The 24,312-nt window shown below is 47.4% G+C and overlaps 2 protein-coding genes and 1 non-coding gene across 3 annotated transcripts; 2 read left to right on the forward strand and 1 right to left on the reverse strand.

Annotated features, from left to right (window-relative positions):
* Positions 1 to 596: 596 nt before the first annotated feature.
* On the reverse strand, positions 597 to 15,092 carry PIDD1 (p53-induced death domain protein 1). The gene is made up of 15 exons (XM_071427679.1): positions 14,734 to 15,092; positions 12,588 to 13,001; positions 11,729 to 11,932; positions 10,818 to 10,872; positions 10,436 to 10,637; positions 9,652 to 9,780; positions 9,176 to 9,355; positions 8,457 to 8,604; positions 7,296 to 7,431; positions 6,914 to 7,064; positions 5,481 to 5,604; positions 5,011 to 5,132; positions 4,484 to 4,591; positions 3,326 to 3,531; positions 597 to 2,603 (listed from the first exon to the last, which is right to left on the reverse strand). Exons 1-15 carry the CDS (start codon positions 15,005 to 15,007, stop codon positions 2,366 to 2,368), a joined length of 2,691 nt encoding a protein of 896 aa, XP_071283780.1. The 5' UTR covers positions 15,008 to 15,092; the 3' UTR covers positions 597 to 2,365.
* A 4,268-nt stretch (positions 15,093 to 19,360) lies between these two features.
* On the forward strand, positions 19,361 to 24,043 carry RPLP2 (ribosomal protein lateral stalk subunit P2). Its single transcript, XM_071427680.1, has 5 exons — positions 19,361 to 19,483; positions 19,936 to 20,059; positions 21,801 to 21,849; positions 23,435 to 23,533; positions 23,926 to 24,043. Exons 2-5 carry the CDS (start codon positions 19,937 to 19,939, stop codon positions 24,000 to 24,002), a joined length of 348 nt encoding a protein of 115 aa, XP_071283781.1. The 5' UTR covers positions 19,361 to 19,483; position 19,936; the 3' UTR covers positions 24,003 to 24,043.
* Positions 21,988 to 22,120, forward strand: LOC139590738 (small nucleolar RNA SNORA52). The gene has a single exon (XR_011679418.1). It is a non-coding gene; the product is annotated as a small nucleolar RNA SNORA52 (small nucleolar RNA).
* Positions 24,044 to 24,312: the final 269 nt, after the last annotated feature.

Raw genomic sequence — 24,312 nt, forward strand, 5'->3', positions numbered from 1 at the left:
CATGGGTTTACTTGCCTGGCTGCAACCCACTACAAGAGTAACCTGAACACCTGGCACTAACCTTCCTCTCTCTTGGCACCCAGCTGTTCTCCAGAAGAGCTGTAGCTCTGCTGATGCCTGGATGAGTGCTCCACAGAGCACTACCTATCCTTCATTCCAGCACTGCCTAACTCAGCTCTGGTCTGACTATCACAAACAGAAAGCTAAGTGCAGCCAAGCTTCATCCTGTTATAGCTGGGGATGCTGCCTTGTGCTTCCTGTAGACTTCTCCTGCTCCTTCACCAGAGGACAGGCTAACCCTACACACTGTCCCTTCTAGATTAGCCTTGTTGCTCTCTAGACCTGCTCCAGCTGAGCCTCAGCTCATTCCCTGATCATTGTGTTTTCTGGCTCAGCCCCACTGCAGCAAAGCCACCCTCCAGGGACACCATTAACTCAGTTGCAGTCTGTCTAGTGCTTTGCAACCAGCAATATCCAAACAGGAGCTCTCCTCCCATTTCTGCACAGCACAGCCAGGCTCACCTGTGTTCTCCTGCCAGCAGGTTTAAAGGGACCAGTCTCCATCTCACTCAAGGCATTTATGGAATAGCAGACCATGCTGTGAAACAGTTAAGTGCTGATTTTATTCCCAGTGAGAGCAATATGCTCAAATGCATCTCTCCAAAACTGGAGGAAAGAACAAATTGTTGATATCCATGAAAATTACAAACAATAACATATGACACAGAATACAAGATAAAATGTACATTCAAAAGAGCACTGCTGACTTGAACCCAGCATGAGACTTGGGGCAGCACAACCTAAGAAACCAGATCTGTGGGAGTCCCTAGGCCCAAAGTGACAGCTCAAATCTGCGAGTCCTTGACCAGTGCTCTCGACTGGACAGTAAGCACTCTGTAGCCTGAGATGTTAGAACAGCCTTAAATTAGAGAAAGAGCAGAAAGATTTTATGCCTCTCTTTCAATAATACTGATGGCAGGTCTGAAGCAGCATCAGGGAAGCTACCGATGATTCTTCACAAGGGGAAGGAAATGCCAGGATTTATCCAACCTAGAACTGCACTTGACTTTGGGTGGTGCAACCTGGCATTTTTAAACACACTTTTGTTTTTTCAGACTAAGAACAGCCCTTTAAGTAATGTTTAGAGAGTTATGCTGAATTCAAATCTGTCTTGAAAGACTTGAATTTACTTAAATGACAGTAGTCATTCAAAAAGCTTGCACGTAATTTTCCACCGTCATTAACTGAGGGCCATCATGGGATGGGGAACAGGAAGAGAATGGCACTTCAGTAATAAATCATTGAGCAGCTAAAAAGCAGCAAATGCTTCCAGCCTTATACAAGATATTCAGGCTGAAAAACTGGGAAGTTAGCTCAGCATGGCTCATGCCAAACACACAACAGTGCCTTATTTCACAGCTGGTCAGACCAGTTTTTAAAATGCAAATTAAAGTCACGCTTTTCACCAAACTTCAGGAGGTGTCACACTTTCACTGGGAAGATGTGAGGACTACCCCTTGGAAACTGCAAGGGAAATTTTAATTGCACTTAAATTAGAGTCTGACACAGGAGAGGTCAAGGATTGTCACTTTTTTTTTTTTAATAAAATGAAACTAGGACTTTGTCAAAGATCACCAGTATGTAGGTGTCGTCTAAAAAGGTGCTTGCAGGTGCAGCAGGCTATTTGTTTCATGATAGCTTTTGGAGCAAAACCAAAATAAAAGAGTAATTTTTCTAGAAATCAGCTTTTTCTTTCTTCCCCACAAATACTTAGGTTTTGTTTGGACTTTTGGGAACTGGAAGAGATTTGGATTTTCATGGGGAATACAGTTCACATTTTCATGTGAGCAGAACACATCATTGACAGAAATGGCTGAACAGTCCCCACCACGTCACAGGCCTTCATCACAGGCCTTCATCACAGGCCTTCATAACATGACTGCACCTCCACTCTCCTATCAAACACTGGTGCACAAATGGACCCAAATGCTCACACCTAGTGTTTCCAGCAGTGTTTCCAGTTTCAGGAATAAGTTATAAATAAATACATGTAACATGAGTATTAACTCATCAAACATTACTTAAGCCACTACTCAGCTGACAGACAAACACTTCAGTCTCTAAATTTCTCCACATTTCTGAAAGCTAAAGCTGGAGGTCACAAAGTGGAAGTAGAAAAAGGATTCATAAATGCACTCTAAACTTCCTGGGATTGGCAGAAGTGGCATCTGAGTACAGACCCAAGAGAATCAATGCCCAGCTCCTCAGGAAGACACAGGCCCTTGAGGAGGGAGCAGTCCCCAGGCACCATCACTCTGGGTACACAGAGGGGTCCCACACAACCCCCATTTTTCTCTGTTAGGTGCTACATGATAGCTATTGCAGAGTCCTCAGTGCTGCTCTCCTGCTCCAGGCCCAGCCGGCGGATGGACTCGCTGTATTTCTGCCGCCCCAGCTCAACAATGGCTTCGACCTCATCAGCGATGTCCTGGCGGCCACTCTCTTTCAGGGCTGTGATCAGCTTGCTCACACAGTCAGGATCCTCTGAGTTCTGCTGAGCCCATGAGAAAAGCATGTCCAGGATCTGCTTATTGAGGTCCTCTCTGAAGAAAGGAGGAAAGCCAGAAGTAACCCACACGCTCTCCTGAGCAGCAAACCAAAGAGACTTTACATAAGTCCCAGCCATGGCTGAGGCCTTAAAGAAGCCATCCAGACACACAAAGCACTCAGGGGCCTTCCTCTTTCCTGCCCAGCATACAGGAGTTGCAGTTCCTGCATGAATGCTTCTCTGTAAAATATTTTCCTAATAGTAGTATCAAATTAAGGCATTCTGCTTTGGAATATAATTTCCTCACAGGAACACTGGTTTGATTATAACAAGTCTAATTCTCTCCTACTGCTTTGGCTTTTTGGTCAGACTGCATGTCCCATGATGTACCACAAGCTCTTTTTGATTAACAATGATATTCACTATTAAAGCCATAGATCATTTCTCTTTGTAAGAGATGGAGTCTGGCCAGGAATCTGATCAGAGAACAGAATAGGAATGCAACTCAGCTGAACTACAAAGCTCATCAGGTTTGTTATTTCCCGATTTTTTCAAACAAGAAAATTTATTTTATAATGGCAAGAGAACATAATCAGTTTCCCATTATAAAAGGCATTCTTTTCAGAAGAGTCATTAGTCAACCCATCTTTAATCCAGTGAAACAATTACAGTGGAAGAATTTTCAACCAGCCAAGCATTGATTTATACTATTACACTGCAGATAGATGGACAGACAAATATAATGCACCACTGTTGGTTACTGTGTCCTATTCTCACCTGTTATTGTATCCTATGCGCTCAATCTGCTGGTAGGTCAGGCCCAGGTTGAGGCCGATGCTCTGCCAGTCAGCTCCCACACGCCTAGCAATGCTCAGCAGGTTTGCCTGTGTCAGGTAGCCAGTCTCAGCATTGCCCAGGTTCAAGGGAGGGAAGGAGAAACCATACAGGGGACTGGGGTTCTCATCCAACCGGGGTTTCAGTTGCTGTGTCACAAAGAAGAGAGAGAAAGAACATTCTTTCTTTTCCTAGAGGACAGTGTCCAGCTACTCAGTCTCCACAGTGAAATCTCCTTCCTTCTACTGGGAGAAAGGAAGTACTTGGGGCTGAAGGGTCAGGCTGTAAGAAGGAAGGAGGACTTACACTGGCAGTGATCAGCAATGCTCACTGCCTCAGGAAAATATCAAATTGTAATGCTCACAGTCATAGCTCATATCAGAAATTTCCTTTCCTGCATTTACAGATCAGCTTAAAATAAGCCACACCCCTGAAGCATATTTGCCTCAGCAGTAAGACAGCACTTAGTGTAGGTTCATAGTTGAGGTTGCATGTGTCAGAAAGGGATGTGAGATCATCACACGTGATTGGAAGGGAAGTATTCAACCTACTGAGGTATTTATTGTTTTAGGCTTCTCAAATGTCACTTAAATTCCATAAGCAAAAGTTGCATTTGTCACTGTAACCTACAACCCAGCTTTTAAAGCTCACTGCAGAATACCTGCACTCAATGTCTATGTTCAAATCCAGCATAACTACCTCATCCTATTCCTTTCTTTTCTCCTGCTGCATGAGCTGTGTGACTAAGAAATTTATAAACAAAACAGACACTTCCCTTAATTACAACAAGCTTCCTTGCGTACTACATTCTCATTTACTCAAAGGATCCACCCTCTCTGACTCTCTGACCACCCACCCAACAAGCCTGTTCTTGACAGGCAAGATGAGCAGGAGAGGTGGAGACCACTCACAGCTCTTCATGTTCTCGTTTCAGAAGAGCTCGCTCACAGGGAGTGCAAAATCTCCACCACGACATGGCTGGGCAGCTATTCCATGTGCTCATTCATTGCATGCCTTCTTATGAAGGAAACAAAATTAGCTGAGCAGAAATGCCATGCTCTTACCCCATCTAGATTAATTTTTCTGTAGGAGACAACTTACAGGTAGTTTGATGGGCAGAGTAGCAAGCCAGAGGGAGTCTGGACCTTTTCTCCTCCTGCTGGCATCTTCAGGGATGCTGTCTGGAACTGCTCCTCGGTAGAAAGAGACCTTTGCAAAGAGAAAGATTGCAGTGAGGCTCTGATTCAAGCACAGTGGCCCAGCCTATTGGCACCATGTCTTCTACATTTGGGAAAGAATGAATTCAGCATTCTCATCTATCCTCAGCCCACAAAGACGGCCTCTCAATTATGTGTAACTGGGAGGAGCACTGAGGTTCTGCCATAAGGGCTGGACTTTCTGCCAGCACCCCAAAAAATTAATGGCAGGAATGTAAGTCAGACAGTTAAGTGATGAGTGATCCTTCGAGATTACACTTCTTGACTGTTCAGAGTTTAGTCAGTGAAATGCAAAGCCAGAGAAAGAGGGTAGGAAAAGAGTCATGCCCAGTACTCAGAGATTGTTTTAATGAATATTGTAAAAGCAATGATGAAGGAGGAAACAAGAAGTCAGTGTAACTGGTTGTTCACCTGGCCTTTTACGGCTTGGCATTTTCTGTTCACATAGGGGGAGGTCACATAGATTTCCTTCATGTTCTTCAAGTGGGAGTAAAAAATAAATGAGAGACGTCCACCCACGCAGTCAGGGCGATCTGTGCAGAAAAGCAGGAAGCAATCAACTTGTGGAGAAAAGTGTGCAGAAGCAGATCAGTCATAAAAATAAACCCACCTGGCTATTGCCCTCTGCAGGTTTACAAGAGCATGAGAAGAAATGAAAGTCTGCAAACAGCACTTTCATAAGGAAAAGTAGACAGAAAAGTTATGTGACCAGAGAATGTGACAAGTTCAATGTCCAGGGGCTGGCTGCTGTGAGCAGTGGGGGAGCTGGAGGCAGAGAGGAATGCTATGGAGGAGTACAACCCACAGCAGAAACATGTCTAGGGCCAGAACAGGACAAGAGGGAGGGAGGTAGGAGCAGAACGAGCCCAGTACTGCCATACCCATATCAATGCTGATGCCTCGCTCAAAAGCTGCAAAAAATTGCTCTCCCTCGAACATCTCCACCATGTCAGATGGCTCAGGTCCTCTATAGCGGTCCTGCAGCTTCTTCAGCACTGGGTCAACCTGACAATGACAACAGTGTTTGGTCAGAAGCACATCTGTCCCTCAACCCATGTTGCTATACCCATGATGTTCCTCTCACCTTCAACAGGGAAAACTAATTTACATGAAAAGGATGTAAACAAATGAACAAAGACACATTAAAAAAGCATTTCAGCACTGTCTCTGTCTTTTTAAGATGTCTTTTTAACTTCAAAGCCAAGGAGGGATTTACTTGCTACCATATCCCACTCACTATTCAAATACTTTTTCTCAGCAAAAAGACACATGCTACAACAGCACACAGCTGAGGACAACAGAAAACTCATTTTGGCTTTGTAGCCTGTGGTAACAGTGGCAGTGCAAGACTTGGGTTAGATTCTTCTATTTGTAACAGTAAACTTCTCTCACTCCACGACCATTCCCAGCAGGATTACAGACACACCCAAACAACCATCTCACTCTGAGTGCCATTGATGCCTCATCTGGAGACAGTTTTAGCCCACAACCCAATATAAAAAATCCTTGCAGATGTTTGTGTCCACAGGCCACTTCAATACAGGAGCATAGCTAAAGAGAAGGAGCAACCAGAGCAGAGAATTATGCAGAGCTGGATATGCAGCCCAGTAGTGGCAGTCTGCTAAAATAACCCTCAGCTCACCATGCTGCACTGCCTGCCAAAGGACACGTTCTCCACAGCTGCACACTCATGCTCACACTAATCTGAAACAACACTGCTGAGGGCTGATACCCCTAGGAAGAGGCAGCAGAAGAGAATGTGTGAGCACTTCCCATCTCCTTCTGGACAAAATCAGTCAGATTAGCTCACGCTCATTGCATAAACTAACCTGATGTTGCATTAAAGCAGACTAAGGAGTGCTCATATGCTCATATGCCCATGCTTGAACTGAGAACAGTAAGGAACATAAGGAAAATTACCATTTCTAACCACTCCAGCTGAAAACAAAGCAGTGCTGCTGCCCACACCACTAGCCCCTGTCAGACAAGTGATGTGTAAACTTTGACTTAAATTTAAGGCAACATGTTTTACCTCATGTTTGCTGGAATATAACAGCATATACATGGCCAGTAACTGTGGTTCAGCTGATTTTAGCAGCCCAGTCCTCAGAGTTTGCAAGGGAGGAAATCAATGCATGGCATTTGCCACTGCATAGAATGAGTTTTTTTCTTCCCCCAGCTCCCTGTGAGTCAGTATCACACCACCAACAGTGTGGTGACACTGCTGGTCACTGTTTGGTGCACTGCTGCCTTTGCATCCTACAAAGGGAAGCCTGGGAAGCTCAGGAGCAAGGCAGTGCAACCCAGATCAGACCTTGTGCTTGGGGACACACTGTAGCAGGACTTGCTCGGGATCCCTCTTCCTCTGCAGCGCAATGAAGTTCACCTGGTACAGACGCAGCCGCTTATAGACCTTCTTGGCAATGTCTCCAATGTAGGTCTTGGTGGTGTACCACAGCCAGTACCTGGAGACAAGGAATTTAAAAAAAATGAGGGACCCTACCCAGAGAAAGGTGCCAGTGTCACACCCACATGATTGGAAAGAATGACAGGTAGAGACAAAGTGCTACACTGGGCCTGACTTGTAAAAGGAAAAGGGAACAGATAGAGTTAATGTCATGGCCTCTGGTCAGAGTGTTGGAAAAGCAAGGCAGAGGAACATCCCATCTTTTCCTCAGGACTAATCTTGCACTTACCAGGAGAAGTGAGTGACTTCAAACACTGCATAAAGATGGGTGAATTCCAGCACCACCTCACTGGTGATGTCATTCCAGGCTTGGCCCTCCAGGTCACCATGGAGTATATGCAGCCTTGACCGATCCAAATTCAGCCCTAAAGACACCAAAGATCACGAGATGCTATATGCAGCAGAAACTTTTATTCATGGCTTTACAAACCCAGCCACAGGTTTGGGTGATTTACTTTTTAAAGACACTGAGTAAGGGTTCACAGCCTTCTCTTCAGCATCCAGAACTGAACTTTGGTCAAAGAAGAGCAGCAATAAAAGGACCAGGCTATCCCATTGCTTTTGGGATATTTTGGCAAAATATGCAGAGTTAAAATGATAGTGTGCTCATTTCCACCAACAGATTCATTAGACAATTCTCATCACTAAAATCTAGGTTTATTAATTAAGTTCTACCTCTTTCGAATGTACATCTCACAGACTTTTCAATCCTGATGCACTTCAGGCATACAAATACCAGGTAGTGTTATAATGAAGGCCATGTATTTCTTTACAAGAAAACCAGGAGAGGTCAAAGAAAATAGGAGAAAATAGGAAGAAAATAGGAGTAAGGACAAAGAAAATACGAGTAAGGACACTCAGGGTACTCAGCAAACAGGAATCCTTGGCATGACTGAGGCTGTTTTTAGCAGAGTAGGATGTGGCATACAATCATATATTTCTAAATGCAGTGGTTCAGCACCTGATTCATATGCAAGGAAAAGAGAAGGCAGACCCCTGGAGGCAGCATGTTCATTTCTTGCTTCAAGCTATTCCCAGTCATGAATCAAAGCCCTTTTACAATGCATCTCCTCAGTGGGCAGGAGTGCCTCTCCAATCCACCATAGTAAAACCAGCAGTTAAAATACACATGTGGTTTGGCAAAGAAATCCTTTTGCCAAGACCATTCTCCCAGCTTGTCTGTGAACCCCAGCCCTGATCTGATGGACCTGAACTACCTTCAGCTCCCACCGCTCTGCACCACCACGCAGTCAGCGGACACGCCTTGCTGTTCCTGCAGGAAAAGCAGCAAGCTTTATTAAGAACAGCAGAGACAAATAAAATTCTCTCTTGCCCTTTGTTGTTTTCCAAATACGGCATTTCCCTTTGTCAATTTTGGGAATAAACTGACCTGTGACCCCGGGTGGAAGAGGCAGCTGAATTCTCACTGGCTTGAGAAAATCCACCGTGGAGTCCTGGGAGAGGTAGAGTAGGGGACTGGCTCTGCACTCTGCATGGGCTGTGATTTCTTGTATCTCTTCTGCAGAGACTGGTAGCACCTGGATGTGGCAGACAGCACAGTGAGCAGAGCAGTCAGGCACCAAATTCCCCCACTGCTCACTCAGTCCCTCCAGCACCCAACAGGCAAATGCTGCTCTTGCTGCAGGGCCCACTGAGAAATAAAGCACAGTGAACTTCAGATGAAGTCTGGCAACCTGTCGGGCTGGGATGGACTTAAAGTATTACAAGAGCATCTAGCAGCTCTACAGAACAATTCATTTTAGTGGGGTGATTTTAGAGTTAGATCCAAATTAGATTCCCCCACCACCCCCAATTCTCACTGAACTGTTTCGTTAGGGTCAATTTTGCAAGGGAAAAAGAAGCAAAATCTTTTTGTGTTCCCTTCATAGCAGCTACCCACTGGTCTGCTGAAGATCCCTTTCCCACACAGGGCAGCACAGAGCAAGGCCCATGTTGCATGGAAGTGAAGAGAGATGGTGATCTGAGATGGGTCAGCCCATGAAGCAACCATGTCTAGACATGAATTACCCTAGGGCAGACATCTCTGCTTGATTCTGTACTGAACATGAGAAAACAGCTGCACCAGAGCTCACCAAAAAGCATGCATACCTGCAGCTTGACACTTCGAGGCTCTTTGGTGACTCCAGGAGGAAAGATCACTTTGATGTTTGGATCCACACTGGAAAAGAGCAACGTCCCCTCTGCTGGCACTTTGCATTCATTTTGGACAAGTCGAGACACAACAAGGAACCAAGAGAAGTGAAGGACACAACAGCGGGCCACACACTTCTGTGATAGAGGACAAAGAAGAAAACATATAGGCATATAACTTAATACAATAAAGGCAGGAAAATAAGCACCAGCCAAGCAGAAGAAAGTACTAAATCAGGGATGAAACATGGCAGGATGCAACTCATCAACTTTCTCCATGAGAAAGGAAACTTGGAGCTGAAATCCACTAAATTTTATTGCAGCTGGTCAAAACACAGCTCATGAGATGTTTCAAATAGGTTCACTCTTGGCTGGGCACAACCAAAGAGGGGAACAGGAACAAAGTGTGTCCCTGGTAATTTCAATCTGCTCACCTTTGATTTTCTTTTCTGCTCCACTCTTGTTTTCAGATCATTCCAGCTCTGCCCACTGAAGGTCCGAACTACCACCTCATGCTGGTGAGGGCCTTGAGGTGAGATATATGGCATCCAGATCTGCACCTCCTGGCAAAACAGCATTCCTGTGAGAGACACCAACTAAAAGGATAAAAGCAAGGCCAGCTCTGCTCTGCGGCTTCCTATGCAGACGAGGCGTGGCAGAGCATGGCCTGTATGCAGGGAATCAAAGAACCTGCTCTGCCCTGCTGTCTCCAGGGAGGCGACAGGAAATGTCAGATCTGCTACGGACTTTGATGGTAGGAAAGGTTCAACAGCTTCTGAGCAAAAAGGGCAAAGCAACCTTTGCAGTAAGCTGCTGTCAGCCATGATGGGTCTGGTAGGTGGTGTAGACTACTCCCCAGCTTGAATGCAAACCACACAATCAGACTCTTAGAGAAGGATGCAAACCATTCTCCTTCCAGGCTAAGGCCAGATGCTGGACTTATCCTCTGGTAGAGCAGGGGTGAGTGAGAAAGGTTATAGCTCAGCTCAATCAGGAGCAGTGGGCAAGGCAAAGGTGCCAGATCAGCACAGTATCAGAGAAGCTGGCTGTCTCCTTTCTCTCTGCAGCAGGGCTTCTTTGAGAGAGCGTCCTGCAGCTACTGAAAAACACCACGGATGGGGGTAACTGTCTCACAGGTCCCAAAAGACACTCTCAGAAAATTCTACTGAGCTACTGCAAAGGCAGATTCATCAGGAGGTGACCTGGGGGTATCCTCACCTGCTGGAATTGGATGCCATGAGGCTGCAGCTCCAGGACTCTACTCAGCAGGACATCATGGTGTCTCAGCTTCACCCACTGCGGATCCGGTGTGAGGGATCGGAAGTGGATCCGCAGAGGAGCAGAGGCAGCCCCCGGAGGAAAGTAGAAATGGATGCCACAGGCCAGGACCACTCTGCAGCCTTCAGAGGTGACAGTAAAGCTTCCAGAAGACATGTATGAATTTATGACATTGTGCAGTGACTTCAGCCCTCCAAAAATCGACAGAATAATCTCATACTTGAATTTCACTGGCCTGCTAAGACTATAGGCTCCTATACATTCCTGCAATACCCACCATGCACCTTGTCTGTAATGTAAATTCTTAATAACAGAGGCTTACCTGCCCTCTTCTGATGCAAAGAAGAATCTTTTTAGCCTTCTGGTACTGGATTTATCTGTGGCAATAAGAAGATTTAGGTAGGAGAAGGAGACAGACATTACTCAAACCAAGGTAGACAAAGAAAGGCGGAACGGTTTTGGCTTAATCCTAATCTGACAGAAGTCGTTAATGGAATCCTGGTCACACTGCAGTGGGCCCCAGAACACACTGCAGCAAGAGGATGGCATGTGGCCTCGAGGTCCCAGGACATACTAAAAATGCTAGCCCTCCCCCAGGGAAACTCAGAAGCAGAGGGAATTTGAAAATATTTCAGTTTACCTCTGCAGCTCTCAGGGCCATGTTTGATTGCCTGGGGCCACCCTGGGAATCAGTGCTTGCTCTTGTGAACATAAGCACCACTGGGAAACCCTGCTCAGATTCCTGCTCATTTCATCACCTTCCTCTTGGACTAAGAGCTGTTCCTCTGCAGCCTGTGAACCTCAGGAAAGCAGGAGGTAACTGCTATGCTGAATGACCCCTTGCTGTTCTCTGAGGTTCTAGCATGAGCCACCACAGCCGTAGGGCCATGCACCAAGTCCAGGAACTGGTGCTCACCTCTGCCAAAAAGACTGGACCCCTTTAAGGACCTCTCCTGATTTGTTTCCTGTGAGTCCCATTTTCACTTTCACTGTAAAACCCTACCAAGAAAGCCCAAATCCAGGGACCACTGAGCCCTTCAGACCGGGATAGGCCTCATAAAAACATAACTAATACTGTCTGTATCCTTACAACTTAATAATTATTTCAGAGAAAGAAATGCTGATCTGATTCCCCCCTGCTTGTCTTCTCTAATCCAAACCCATCTACACCATGCTGGGCTGAGTGAGGGAACAGCTGGGCAGAACACACAGCAGCAGAAGCCTTGCAATTACCAGCCTGCGGGGATGGTTCCGTTTCTCCCAAGGGATTGCCTCGGACGTGCACGAACGGCAAGGCCTGGATCTCAGCAGGGATGGCACGGAGGCAGTTGTTCTGCAGATCAAGCCTGGACAAGTTGGGCAGGCTGGCAAGAGAGGCAGGGACTGTCACCAGGAGATTGCTGTGGAGATGCAGCCGACGCAGAGACTTCAAATTGGCTGCAGGTTGGAACAAGAAGTGAACCCCCATCCGTGCTGTTAATTGAACTGCATATCAGCTTGAACCCTCCCTCTCTCCTCAGCCCATGTAAACACACACATAATGAGGGAAAAGCACAAAAGCTTAACATCCCTTTAGCTCACAAAATAAAGGAGTGCAAGGAATTAGCTGAGAGGCAACACAGCCTCCTCTGTCCTCTCCTTTTCAGCTACAAATAAGACAGCTCTGTCACAAGTAAGACAACCTCAGTCACAACGTAATAGAGGACCCAAGAAGCTGGGCAGCCAAAGTCACAGCCCAGTTCTGTGGACTGGTCCACACTGGACAGTGTGATTTCAAGCCCAGATTTGCAACCCATCAAACCTCATCTCTTCTGCTACCCAAAACCAGCCAGGGCAGATCCTCAGTCATTGTAAATTGTATTGAAATCTTAGCAGTGTCACTGATTCACAGAAACAGAGCGTAGTCCAGAGAGTTGTTAATGTTCAAAGGCACTGACTGAACCAAGCACAATCCTTCTGGATACCCCTTCCATTTGGCTCCAATATAAAATGGTTTATGCTAACAACTCTGGGGATAGAGACCAAGGGTCTCAGAGGTTGTACCAAAAGCTTGGCAAGCCCATGTCCTTCTCTTCCCCAATAAAATACATACCTAGGGAGTCTGGGATGCTCAATAAGTGATTCCCAGAGAGATCCAGCTCTGTGCAGTTGCGCAGATTCCCAACTTCTTCAGGGAGCAATTCCAAAGCATTTTCTGAGAGATCCAGATCCTGCAGCATTGACAACTCCCCAATGCTCTGAGGTAAGTCCTTCAGCTGATTTTTCATTGCAGAGAAGAAAGTCAGTTTGCTCAGACAGCCAAAGTCCTCAGGAAGTGTCACCAGGCTGTTGTGGCTCACCAGGAGCACACGGAGGCTGGATAGGTGGAGAATGCAGCTTGGCAAGGTGGAGAGTCTATTGAAGCTGAGATCCAGGTGGGTGAGACACCTGAGGTTCCCAAAGTCTGGTGGCAAGCTTGTCAGGGAGCCGTGCTGATAGGAACCAAACTTGTCCCTAGTGTGGCCACCTGGGTGGAGGGAAGTGGAAGAAGAGGTCAGTATGCTACCAGGAGAGCTCACCAGCCTCATGTGAGACTCAGCACAGAGATCCACAAGATTGGGAGTTACTGGTAACAACGAGCAGGACTAATCACAAAGTACTCAGAGAAGTGAGTTTTCTGCTCCATGCCTCAGTTTCCTGATCAGTGAAAGTGGTGTAACAGTGAAGAGCTGTCATGAAATCAGGAGATGCCACAGTGAACCAGTACAGCTCTGCTAAACAGATCTGGAGTTAAGGCTCAGAACAAGCCGGCCACGCCACACATTTACCACACTTCAGCAGGGTGGCCCATACACCTCCAAGATCCCACTCTCCTTCCCCACTTCTTCCTCACTACCAGTGGCCAACACACAACACTTTATGGATCAAGGAAATAGTCCTTGCCCTCAAGAATTTATCCATGCTGCTGAGAAGCAAACAGCCCTGAGGACTGAAATCTGCCCTTGCAAGACTGGAGGGCACACCTGAGGAAAGAGCAGTGAAAATGTGGGGGGGGGGAAGTGAATAATGCAGTATTTTGTGGGGCAGACAGCACAGAGAGGGAAGAATGAAAGTTCTGTATCCCAGCTTGTGACTCTCAAATTAGAGAAGGGCTGCACCCCTGGAAAATAACTTGAGCAAACAAAAGGAAACTTCCAAACTTTTCCACTTAATCATTGTTTCATACTCCTCCTCTACTGTTTTCTATTTATATCCATATACAGCAGAGGGCACCAAATATTTATTTTTTGCTAAATAATGGTACAAAATGAGAATGACCAAACAGGCACACTGCACTTAGTACATAAGACTTTACTAAACTACTTTATTGCACTTCAGGATTCTCAGGGTGTGTGTACATCTCACAAAACAAGACTGATAAAAGGTACTGCTGTTATTGCCACCTTACTAAAGGGGGGGAAAGACAAATCAAATTATTCATATGAGAAATTTGTGACAGATATAGAAACAAACATCAGACTTCTCAGTTTTCAGCTGGAACCCTGAATTCTGCCCCCAAACTTCCCCTTTTTGTTTTTATTTATTTTTAAAATTCTACCTCCCAAAGAGCAAATTATTCAGTCTGATACAGAAATTATACAAATTGTATTGATATCCTACCACAATAAATAGATGAGACAGTCAAATAATGATCTAATATTTATAGCTCTAACAGTTATTACACTTGGCCAAATTACCTGCACAACCTGTGTCCTACTTTAGATAAAATGTTGGAACAGCCTCTTCTGGTCTGTCTTGAACTTTGCTAAGCCTACAGTCACTGACAGTAAGCAAGGATTAAGCATGGATTGATTCAGACAGAAACACAACAAATACAGCTTATTATACTCTCAAAAATGAAATAGGGGCTGGACATTCACCAAAAGATTCAACACCATTCAATCCCCCTCTTCTTGCATAACTCCAAAAATGCTCTTCTTCTAGAGAATGGCTACAGAAAATGATGCAGCATCAACCCAACAAGACTCCAAAAACCCAGTCCCCAGGCAGCTGTAAAAACAAAGGGAGGAAATAAGAGCCCAGAAGCTGCATCTTGTTGAAATCTGCATTCAGCTCAGAGCAAGGTTGAGCCAAAGCTGAGGTAAGGGGCACTGGAACAAAACACTTCCAAGGGCAGTTTGTCCAGCAGATATGGAGAAAAGGATTAACAAAAAATCTGAGCCTAGAAAAGCTGGATGGTGATGGGCCCCAGAATTTACCTTTAAGCACCAGGGATTTCAGGTGCTTCAGATGAGGAAGGCTGTCCAGGGTGGTGTCAAGGAGGAAATCGTTGCTGCTGAGCCGGAGGAACTCAACCTGGACCAGCTCTCCCTGTTGCTCCTTGAACAGCTGGAGGAAACGGCCGCAGCCATCAGGATAAACATCCAGGTTCAGTCTATTGTCAGCAAGGCAGGAGCCAGCCAGGGCAGGAGCCCCCAAAGTCCCCTCCCCGCACTCATCCCTGAGCCCCAGCAGCTCTGCCATCTTCTGCATCTCATCCACAGGGTCCAGACATGCTCTGACTTGCCAGGCAGGCAGGCACTGGCAGCACCACAAGGCAGCTGGGACAAGGAGACGAGGAAAGATGGCTCTGAAAAAGAACACAAGCGCACAATGAAGGCTCCTGCCCCAATCCAGAGTGCCTGGAAACAGTTCATAATCACAGCAAGATGGTAGGAAAGATTACATGCATGTTACTGAAAGCTTTGGAGGCAGCAAGCACAGAAATGCAGCATGACAGATGTCACAGAGCCTTCTCCTTCTACAGAAAACCTCTGAATTTTTCCAGCCAACATCTCAGCAGGGAGTGGAGCAATTATGCACCATCAGAAAAGACCAATATTAAATTAAAAGACATAAATGTAAACGCCTATGCCTAATGCAGATTTCAAGGTGCCTTAGTGGGAAGCTTTACAAATAGAGAAGAAAACTGGGGCAGGGAGGGCTGAGCCAGAAGCAGAGCCCAAAGGTGGCTAACAGACTGTGACAGGTCCAATCGAACCCGGTTGTGAAACCCAGTGTCAATGGGATAAAAGCAAATGGACAAAGGGCAGCAGAGAAAATGTGTCAGAGCCAGCGACAGGGTTAGAAAAGGCATGTTGGTGGTGCAGGAGCAACACCTTCTGAGCTTGGCAATTAAACTAGCTTATGGTGTGAATATCAGGAGCTCTTTGTAATCCTTGCCACGGATTAAATTGGTAAACAGAAGTTTCCTTTGAGTGATGCAGAATTAGAACAAACTTGGGTCCAATGTCCGAGGCCAGCAGGTCAGAAACAAGATAACGCCCCAGCAACACCATGAGGAGCAGTGCTTTTACTGTTAGCCTGTGGGACACAGCGGCACTGATGCTCCTAAGGCACAGTGTGGGGGAGGCATCATCCCCTGAAAGGGCAGAAATGTAAAGGCAAGAAGAAGAGGAAGCAGAACCAGAGGCAGCTCACAAATTGTGCTGCGTCCTCGTTAAATCTGGTTTGTGAAACTGAGTGCCAATGGGATAAAAGTGAAACTACTTTAGTATAAAGGTGAGCATTTCTTACAAAGACATAGTGCACAACATGTACACAGCCCCCTTACAGACGTGTATGAAAAAAGTCCATCAGCTATAGCTTTGTAAAACTGTCAGTGGTGAAGATACCAGAGGGCATGTCCAGAAGCCACAGAGGCAGCCTCAGGGCCAACAAACACGGATAGATGTGGTGCCACAGACACTCTGAAACACACACTTGCACATGGACACACACACAGCCCTGCACATGGACACACACACCCCTGCACATGGACACACAGCCCTTCACATGGACATACACCCCAGCACATGGACACACACACAGCCCTTCACATGGAGACACACCCTTGAACATGGACACACAGAACCCCATGCATGGACACACATTCCAGCCCATGGTCACACACTCCGCACATGGACACACACACAGCCCTTCACATGCACACACACCTTGCACATGGACACACAGAACCCCATGCATGGACACACAGCTCCGCACATGGACACACACACAGCCCTTCACATGGACACACAACAGCCCTAGACATGGACACACAGCCCCGCACACAGACACACAGCCCCGCACATGGGCACACACACTCGCACATGGACACACACAGCCCCGCACATGGACACACACACGGCCCGCACATGGACACACACAGCCCCGCACATGGTCACACACACTCCCGCACATGGACACACAGCCGGGCCGGGCTGCCCGCAGCCCCCCGTGCCCCGGCCCTGTCCCCCAGGCCCGCTGCCCAGGCCCCGGCAGCAGCCGCAGCCGCGGCCGGTGCCCGGCCGAGCACGGCCCCGCTCGTCTCACCCCTCCGCACCGGTCCCGGGCGCTTAGCAGCCGGGGCTGGGCTGGGCAGGGCTCTGCACGCCACTTCCTGAAAAGTTCTCGGGAGCTGCGCCGCGACCCGGGGCGGGACGGGACGGGGGAGGTGCCAGAGGCAGCGGGACACGGGCCGGGGCTATGGGGAACCGTATCCAGGTGTCCTGCTGCCACAGCAAGGGCACGAAAGGAGATTTTCCCCACACAGCCACGGCCCTGGCACCGCAGCCGGTCCCGGTTCGGCTCCCCTGGGCTTCAAGGCAGCGGGAGGCACGGACAGCTCCGGGTGTTGCGCTCATTCTATACAAATCCAGGGACAGAAATAGAGCAGGGGCTGCGAACCTAAGAGGGCGCAGGGCTGGGGCTGCCCTGAAGGGAGGTTTGTAGCCAGGTCGGGGTCAGCCTCTTCTCCCAAGCAGCAGGTGACAGGACAAGAGGACATGTTCTCCAGCTGATGCCAAGGCTCAGTGTGGACGTCAGGAAGAATTGCTTCACAGAAAGGGTGGTCAGGCATTGGAATGAGATGCCCAGGGAAGTGGTGGAGTCACCGTCTCTGGAAGTGTTTAAGGAAAGACTGGATGTAGCACTCAGTGCCATGGTCTAGTTTACAGGGTGGTGTTTGGTCATAGGTTGGACTTGATGATGTCAGAAGTCTTTCCCAACTTATTGATTCTGGGACTCTGGATGCAAGCTGCACATGGCCCTGAGGGAAATTTCTCTTCCCACAGGTAGTAGACAGCAACCACTGACTACTGCTCCAAGCTCTGGCTCAGTTATAACACACTGAGCCTGGCTGTTTTCTGAGAGCACCTGAGCTACCACACTGGGGATCGCTGGGGCACCCCCAGGGCAGCAAGGCAGGGACAGCCACAGCCCACACACAGCCCTGCAGCTGAAGCAGCACTCCTGGTTTGTTTGGGTCCAATGGGTTTCAGCACAGTGTTAACTTTTTACTTCCATTCCTTTCCCCAGTGCAAGTGGGGAGCACAAGTGAACAAGCACAGGTGATGACTCCCGTAATCCCATGCCACAGGATTACCACCTCCCAGTCTCCCAGCACAGGAGAGCAGCCTTGTTCCTCTTATGGAGCCTTGCCTCAGTGTGCTGTCCCACAAGTGTGTTCTGTCACCCAGTGTGGAAGAAGCCAATCTACACACGGAGTTGAGGTATTTCACAAATATTTCATTCAGATTGGAAAAGACCTCCAAGGTCATTCAGTCCAACCCATGACCAATAGACCAAGGCACTAAGTACCTACCAGGTCCAGTCTTTCCTTAAACAGCTCTAGGGAGAGTGACTCCACTGTGCCCTGGGCAGTCCATTCCAATGTCTAATCTCCCTTTCTGTGAAGAAATTCTTCCAAATGTGTAAGCTGAACCTTCCCTGACACAGTTTGAGGCTATGTTCTCTTGTCCTCTGCTAATTGCCTGGGAGAAGAGGCCAACCCCTGCCTTTCTACAGCCTCCTTTCAGGTGGTTGTACAGAGTGCTAAGGTCATCCCTGGGCCTCGTTTTCTCCAGGCTAAACACCCCCAGCTCCCTCAGCTACTCCTCACAAGACACGTGCTCCAGACCCTTCACCAGCTCCATTGCCCTTCTCCGGACACATTCCAGCACCTCAATGTCTGAATTGAAGTGAGGGGCTCAGAACTGGACACAGGGCTTGAGGTGTGGCCTCACTTGTGCCAAGTACAGAGGGATGATCACTTCCCTAATCCTGCTGGCCACTCCAAGATCATCAAGTTCCACCACCAACCAAACACCTCTGTGACAACTAGAGCAAAGCTAACTGGTATGTCCTGTTGTTCCCAGAACACCTCCAGGGACAATGGTTCCACCACCTCCCAGGGGAGCTTTTTCCAACGCCTGACCACCCTTTCCATGAAGAAATGCAACAGAGGCAGGCGCTGGCTTTCTGGATTCATCAACCATTGCCCATCTCTGCACTGATACGAAATAAACAAACATGAGGGCTCTGTGCGTGGAGCTGCCTTGCGTGCACCTGGTGGCAGAACCCCGCTCATGGGACAAATGGAGGGACTGTGCTGACCCTACCAGGCCAGGGCGGGATTACAGAGGTGGAGGGCAGTATTAAGCTGTGCCAGGGGAGGTTTAGGTTGAAGATCAGGAGTAATTTATCCACAGAAAGAGTGATCAGGCCTTGGAACAGACTGCCCAGGGCTGGAGGTGCAGTCACTGTTCCTGCAGGTGTCCAAGGAAAGACTGAATGTGGCACTCAGTGCCATGTTCTAGCTGACAGAGTGGTATTAGGTCAGAGGTTGGACTCGATGATCGCAGAGGTGTGTTCCAATTTCCTTCACTCTGTGACCCCGTGATTTGGGGAATCTCCACCATCCCAGCACAAACAACAAGGCCGCACAGCAGGCCCAGCATGGGCAGCCCAGGCTCTGCACATGCGCCACCGGCCGCGCTGGCGGCGGCCGCGCCCGCGGCTCCCCATTGGCCTGCGCGCTGCCCGCCGCTCCGGCCCAATGGCAGCGCTCGTTGTTGAGGGGTGGCGGGAAGAAGGCGTTGCCGAGGCCGCGCCTCTTCCTTTCGCCGCCGCTCTGCCCTCGCGCGCGCACGTCCCAGGCCGCTGTCCCGCGCCGCCGCCACCGCCCAGGTAAGCGCGCGGCGCGCCCCCCTCCGCGGCAGTGGTGCCGTCCGGCCCGCGCGCGCCAGCCCGCCGCGGCCGCGGGACTCGGGCGAGATCACTCGGGGCCGGGGGGGGGGGGGGGGGGGGGGGGCAGGAGGAGAGAACGGCGGCGGCCATGTGCTCTCCCGACCCGCGCCTGGGCCGGGGCTGGCGGAGGCACGGGACGGGACGGGCTGAGGCGGACGCCAGATCGGCAGTGCCGCGTTACTGCTTCATTTCGGGAGAGGTGTGCAGTGCCGGCGCGGGCGGGAGCGTGTGCGGGCCCCGTGCCGGCACCGCCTGCGGAGCGTGGCCTCGCCGGCCGCGGGCCCTCCTTTGGAAGCGGAGCCACAGGATTGTGGCTCGGAGGGAGCCCATCCCTGCTCCCTCCGAGCACGCGTAACTCGGCCATGCTGAAACTCTCCTCTCCTGCCTTGCAGGATGCGTTACGTCGCTGCTTACCTGCTCGCCGTGCTCGGGGGCAACGAGTCCCCCACGTCCAAGGACTTGAAAAAGATCCTCGACAGCGTCGGCATCGAGACGGACGATGAACGCATGAACAAGGTGGCGTTGCCTCTTAATTCCAGATGTCCCAGCCAGCACCAGACATTGGAGCTCTTTCCTTGGCTTCAGTGTTCCCGTTGACTCCCTATTGATGTACTCTTACGCTATTCAGACGCTTGGTTATCCTTACCAGTGTGAATTTCAACACTGCTGAGCCAATCATAAGTTTTTACAACTTTTGTTGAAAGTCTGGCTTTCCTACTCAATACCTCTGCAAAGGTATTGAGTGTATTCAATACCTCTGCAAAGGTCTCTGTCAGTTGTTGCTGGCTTCTGGTAGTTCAGGCTAATCATTCTCATTGAGATGGTGGCTGCATATTAGGATGCAGTTAAAATGTTCTGACATGGTGCATAGTCTACACTGAAGGTTCACTTCTTATTTTTGATCAGTATCGATTCAGAACTTAAACTTTTGAAGGCCTGATACTCAGTAATACATTCTTATATAGTGTGCTGCAAAGGAGCATTTGTTTCCTCACCAAGAAACATAGGCAAGTCCTAACGTGGAGATTGAAGGTATTTGAGGATAATATATAGGAAGGTTTTGGAAATAATTATGAACGTAGTTGTGTTACAAAACAACTTCTAAAGAGTATCTTAATTAGAATGTTTCTTGTGATATAATAGATCTTCAGCATTGTGGACCTAAAAATAATTGGTGATGGGGGGAAAAAAACCAAGAACCAATAAAATGATCTTATCACTTGTCACATATTCCTATGTGAAGTGTTTCCAGAGAAGTACAGATGAAAAGAAACTATTTTCCCAGTATTTTACCATAGGCCCAACGAGACAGAGGGTCGCTGAGCTGACAGCGTCCTTACTATGGTTTGGAATGTTGGTTTGAACTCTGTGGAGCTCCTGTTTAAATGCCAGGTCTTTCGGTTTTGGCTCCTTTAGGTTTAATACCTTAATGGATTAATTGCTTTCTTTGATCCTCCAATATTCAGAAAGCTGTTCTAGAATCTGTATTGGGTCATAATTAATTTTTTGATTTTCTGTATCTTAACCCTGTGTAAATGTAGTGAAGTCTTAGAAGCATCTTTCTCCTGGATGGAGCAGTCATGCAGGCACATGGTTTCACACATCCCACGCTCTGTGTAAGCAGAAGGTGCCTGTTAAAAAGCTCTTGCTAAAGTCCTTTAGCTTTGGCCACTAACTCCTCATAGCTGGGACTCACCAGTAAGTTCTGGAGCATTATTTTTAAGTGCTTGCTTTAGCAGTTTTGGGGTTTCTGTTTTGCTTTTGTCATCTCTGGTTATACAACAATGGTCCTAAAATTGAAGTTGGAACTCTGTGTTCCAGGGCAAAGATACAATAGCTTGGCTTTTAACATGTGGTAGGGCTAGGAATGGGACCCTGTGGTTTTGGGTCCAGAACCCAGTGCTTCAGAGCCTCCCAGGGGCCATTAAGCAAGAAATGTAAACAGTCCCTCAGTGACTTACAATGTTGGTGGGGCTTCCTAATTGGTTCCACAACATCTCTGTATCATCTTTTTTTCCAAGTTCATTGGATTAGTTATGAATTCAGTAACAGATTTCATGAAAATGCTTAAAGTACTAAAGACTTAGCTGAAGTTTTCATGTAGATGTTCTGTTCCTGGTACTTAGAAGTAAGGAATTTTGGGGCTAGATAAGCAGCAGTATGGAAGAACTGCATATGATGATTTATCAGTACTTGTTTAAATGTAGGTTGTTCTTATGCTGTTTGGAAACTCTAACATTGTAAATTTTACTTACAGGTTATTAGTGAGCTGAATGGAAAAAATATTGAAGATGTAATTGCCCAGGGTAAGTAGAGTCTCCGAGTGACCCAGGTAATTGCTTCTGTTCCTTTGATAGCCTAGACCTGAGAGTATGGAATTGCTGCCAAGTCACAGACTCTTTGTCTGTTCAGCAGTGTGGATCACAGATGGATTGAGTGGAATCAGGTCCATTCTAATTCCCTGCAGGTCAGTGCCAGTACCTGCTGGGTTTCGCTTGTGGACCACATTAAACTGGAGAACTGAAGCATGTATGAGCTTACTGGAAGTCTGCTCATGATGGAGTTTTCTGGACATGTTGATAAGAGACTGAGCTGTCCTTCAGGGCCTCTGGGAGATGTTTTGTTTCACCCACTTGTGTGCCCCAGTGATGTAAAGCAAGAGGAACAGGCAGTTGGCAGTGGGGTGCAGCTCCACCCTCTGCCATGAGCACAAGCCTCCAGTGCACATCTCTTGTAGAGCTCTCAGAGTCCAGCATTTCCTTTTCCCTGAGACAGAACTCTGAGGGCTGATTTCTGTAGAAATTTGTGCTCTTACTGAGGCTGGAACTTTTTACATGAATTGACTGGGTCATAGGGCTGAAGTAAAGCAGAGCTGAGGTAGTGCAAAGGTTTCTGATTAATGAATTTTTATTTTTTTGCAAGTGTACAGGCACAAGGGAATTTGCAGGCATATTTTCGTTTAAAGGTAGCCAGAACTTTGCCTAGCCTTGCTGTCAGGAGCAGGCACTGGACATTCTATCCACGTGGTTTGAAAGACCTAAGAGAGCTATTATACTCGCGGTTACAACACACTTACGCTCTTTCTGTAATACTTTAAATAAATCGTTTCTTAGAACATACATGCATATGAAACATGTTTGTTTACTTTGCTAGTTTAATTAGATCTTGAAGTAACAGGGAATTATTTAGAAACTGATTCCCAGAAACTGGAATACAGGCAAACAGTGTGTATGTGACCTTTGAATGCCAGGGGAGCCTTGGTATGTGAAAGGCAAGAGGCCAGAGAACTAGCTGGCTTTCCAAATACGAGCAGAAATCAGAAGTCTCAAAGGAGATGCAATATAGGGTTCATAGAGTGCTGAGGAATTTGTTTAAATACTGTACTCTTTGCCATAAATAAATCAATCTTTCCCTTTCTCTCCTGTAAGTGTGATCCCGTTATGCCCTCAGAGTTCTCTTTACTCTTAAAGGGGAAAAAAAAAGGAGCAGGAGAATCCTGTGCTGCCATTGTTACTTTTGAGGTACATTATCACTTCCTGGGCTACTGTGCTATTCAGAGAACAATGTGGGTGTGCGAAATTGGATGTGTTTGCTGCTATTTTTATGACAGCTTTTGGAAGAAAGACAGGGACTTTCTGAACAGAAGAAAGCCTACTAATAATATGCTGCCAGTGTTCTTGGGATAAGCCGTTGTGAATCTTAAAACTCCTGAGTGTTTTTCACAGAACAGTTTATATTTATCATGAATACAGCCTCTTGGTCCTTTCAGCAGATTAGTGACAGGTTCAATCCATAAGACAGGATCAGTTTTTTCCTGCACTTGTCCATTTCCCCTACCTTCTGTACTTGGGATGAGCTGTAAATAAATACTTTCTCTTGTGTCCCATTCAGGTAATGGAAAACTTGCCAGCATGCCTGCTGGGGGAGCCGTGGCAGTCTCAGCTGGAGGGGGCTCTGCTGCTCCTGCCGCAGCTGCGGCCCCTGCTGCCGGTGAGTGAGAGTGGAGAGGTGTGGCTCCAGGGCAACTCCTTTTGTCTCTGGTAACAGCTTAACAGCTGAGTCAACGTTTCAGGGCTTCTCCACTTCAGTTCATGTCAACTGAACAGTTACTTTTCCTTTGGACAGTCAGACGCATTTGCTCTTGGTCTGCCTTAGGATTGCAGTTCTTGCTTAGAACCGAGAATCAGAGACTTGGTGGTGTAAAGCACATCCCTGCAACAGTAATGTCAGTTCTGTGTTATTGGTTGCTGAAGGGGAATGAGATAAACCCTGGAGGCTCCAATACCAGTAGGCAGCAGAGCTGAGAACACCAAAACTTGTATCTTGAAAATCTGTGGTGCAGTGTGAATACTGACTATTCACTTGGTCTTTTTTTTCTTCAGCTGAGGAGAAGAAGGAAGAGAAGAAGGAGGAATCAGAAGAATCTGATGATGACATGGGATTTGGCCTCTTTGATTAATTATTTGTTATAGAGAAGTTATTAAATTTCTTTGTTTTAAATGTTTTTGTGTTTATTATTATTACCATACAAGTGCTCTTGGATTCAGCTGTTCTTTAAATAGCTCTGACACAGCTTTGATTTTTATCTCTGTGTGTGAATAGGTGTGTGAATTTTCTGACAGACTGTAAGACTCAGCTCTGTGAGTACTGAGGAAATGGCAAAGCTTGTGTGAACCTGGGTGCTTGTTTTGACACTGCTGTTTCTTAAACAGTGTGTGGAAACGGAATCTTCCTGATAATAGCCACCTCCATTCTGTTTTGCTCTCAGT

Source organism: Agelaius tricolor, unplaced genomic scaffold (genome assembly GCF_023055355.1).
Source record: "Agelaius tricolor isolate 1412-34295 unplaced genomic scaffold, bAgeTri1.0.p SCAF_5, whole genome shotgun sequence".
Classification (NCBI taxonomy): domain Eukaryota; kingdom Metazoa; phylum Chordata; class Aves; order Passeriformes; family Icteridae; genus Agelaius; species Agelaius tricolor.

Excerpts from the sequence above, each read along its gene's own strand:
- RPLP2 (XM_071427680.1), top strand. The coding sequence starts at position 19,937 with ATGCGTTACGTCGCTGCTTACCTGCTCGCCGTGCTCGGGGGCAACGAG. Across the intron at positions 21,850-23,434 it reads TGAAGATGTAATTGCCCAGG|GTAATGGAAAACTTGCCAGC; the intron begins GTAAGTAGAGTC and ends TGTCCCATTCAG. Across the intron at positions 23,534-23,925 it reads AGCTGCGGCCCCTGCTGCCG|CTGAGGAGAAGAAGGAAGAG; the intron begins GTGAGTGAGAGT and ends TTTTTTCTTCAG.
- PIDD1 (XM_071427679.1), bottom strand. The coding sequence starts at position 15,007 with ATGCAGAAGATGGCAGAGCTGCTGGGGCTCAGGGATGAGTGCGGGGAG. Across the intron at positions 13,002-14,733 it reads GAAATCCCTGGTGCTTAAAG|GTGGCCACACTAGGGACAAG; the intron begins GTAAATTCTGGG and ends CCCTCCACCCAG. Across the intron at positions 5,605-6,913 it reads AGTGTGTCCCCAAGCACAAG|GTTGACCCAGTGCTGAAGAA; the intron begins GTCTGATCTGGG and ends TGTCATTGTCAG.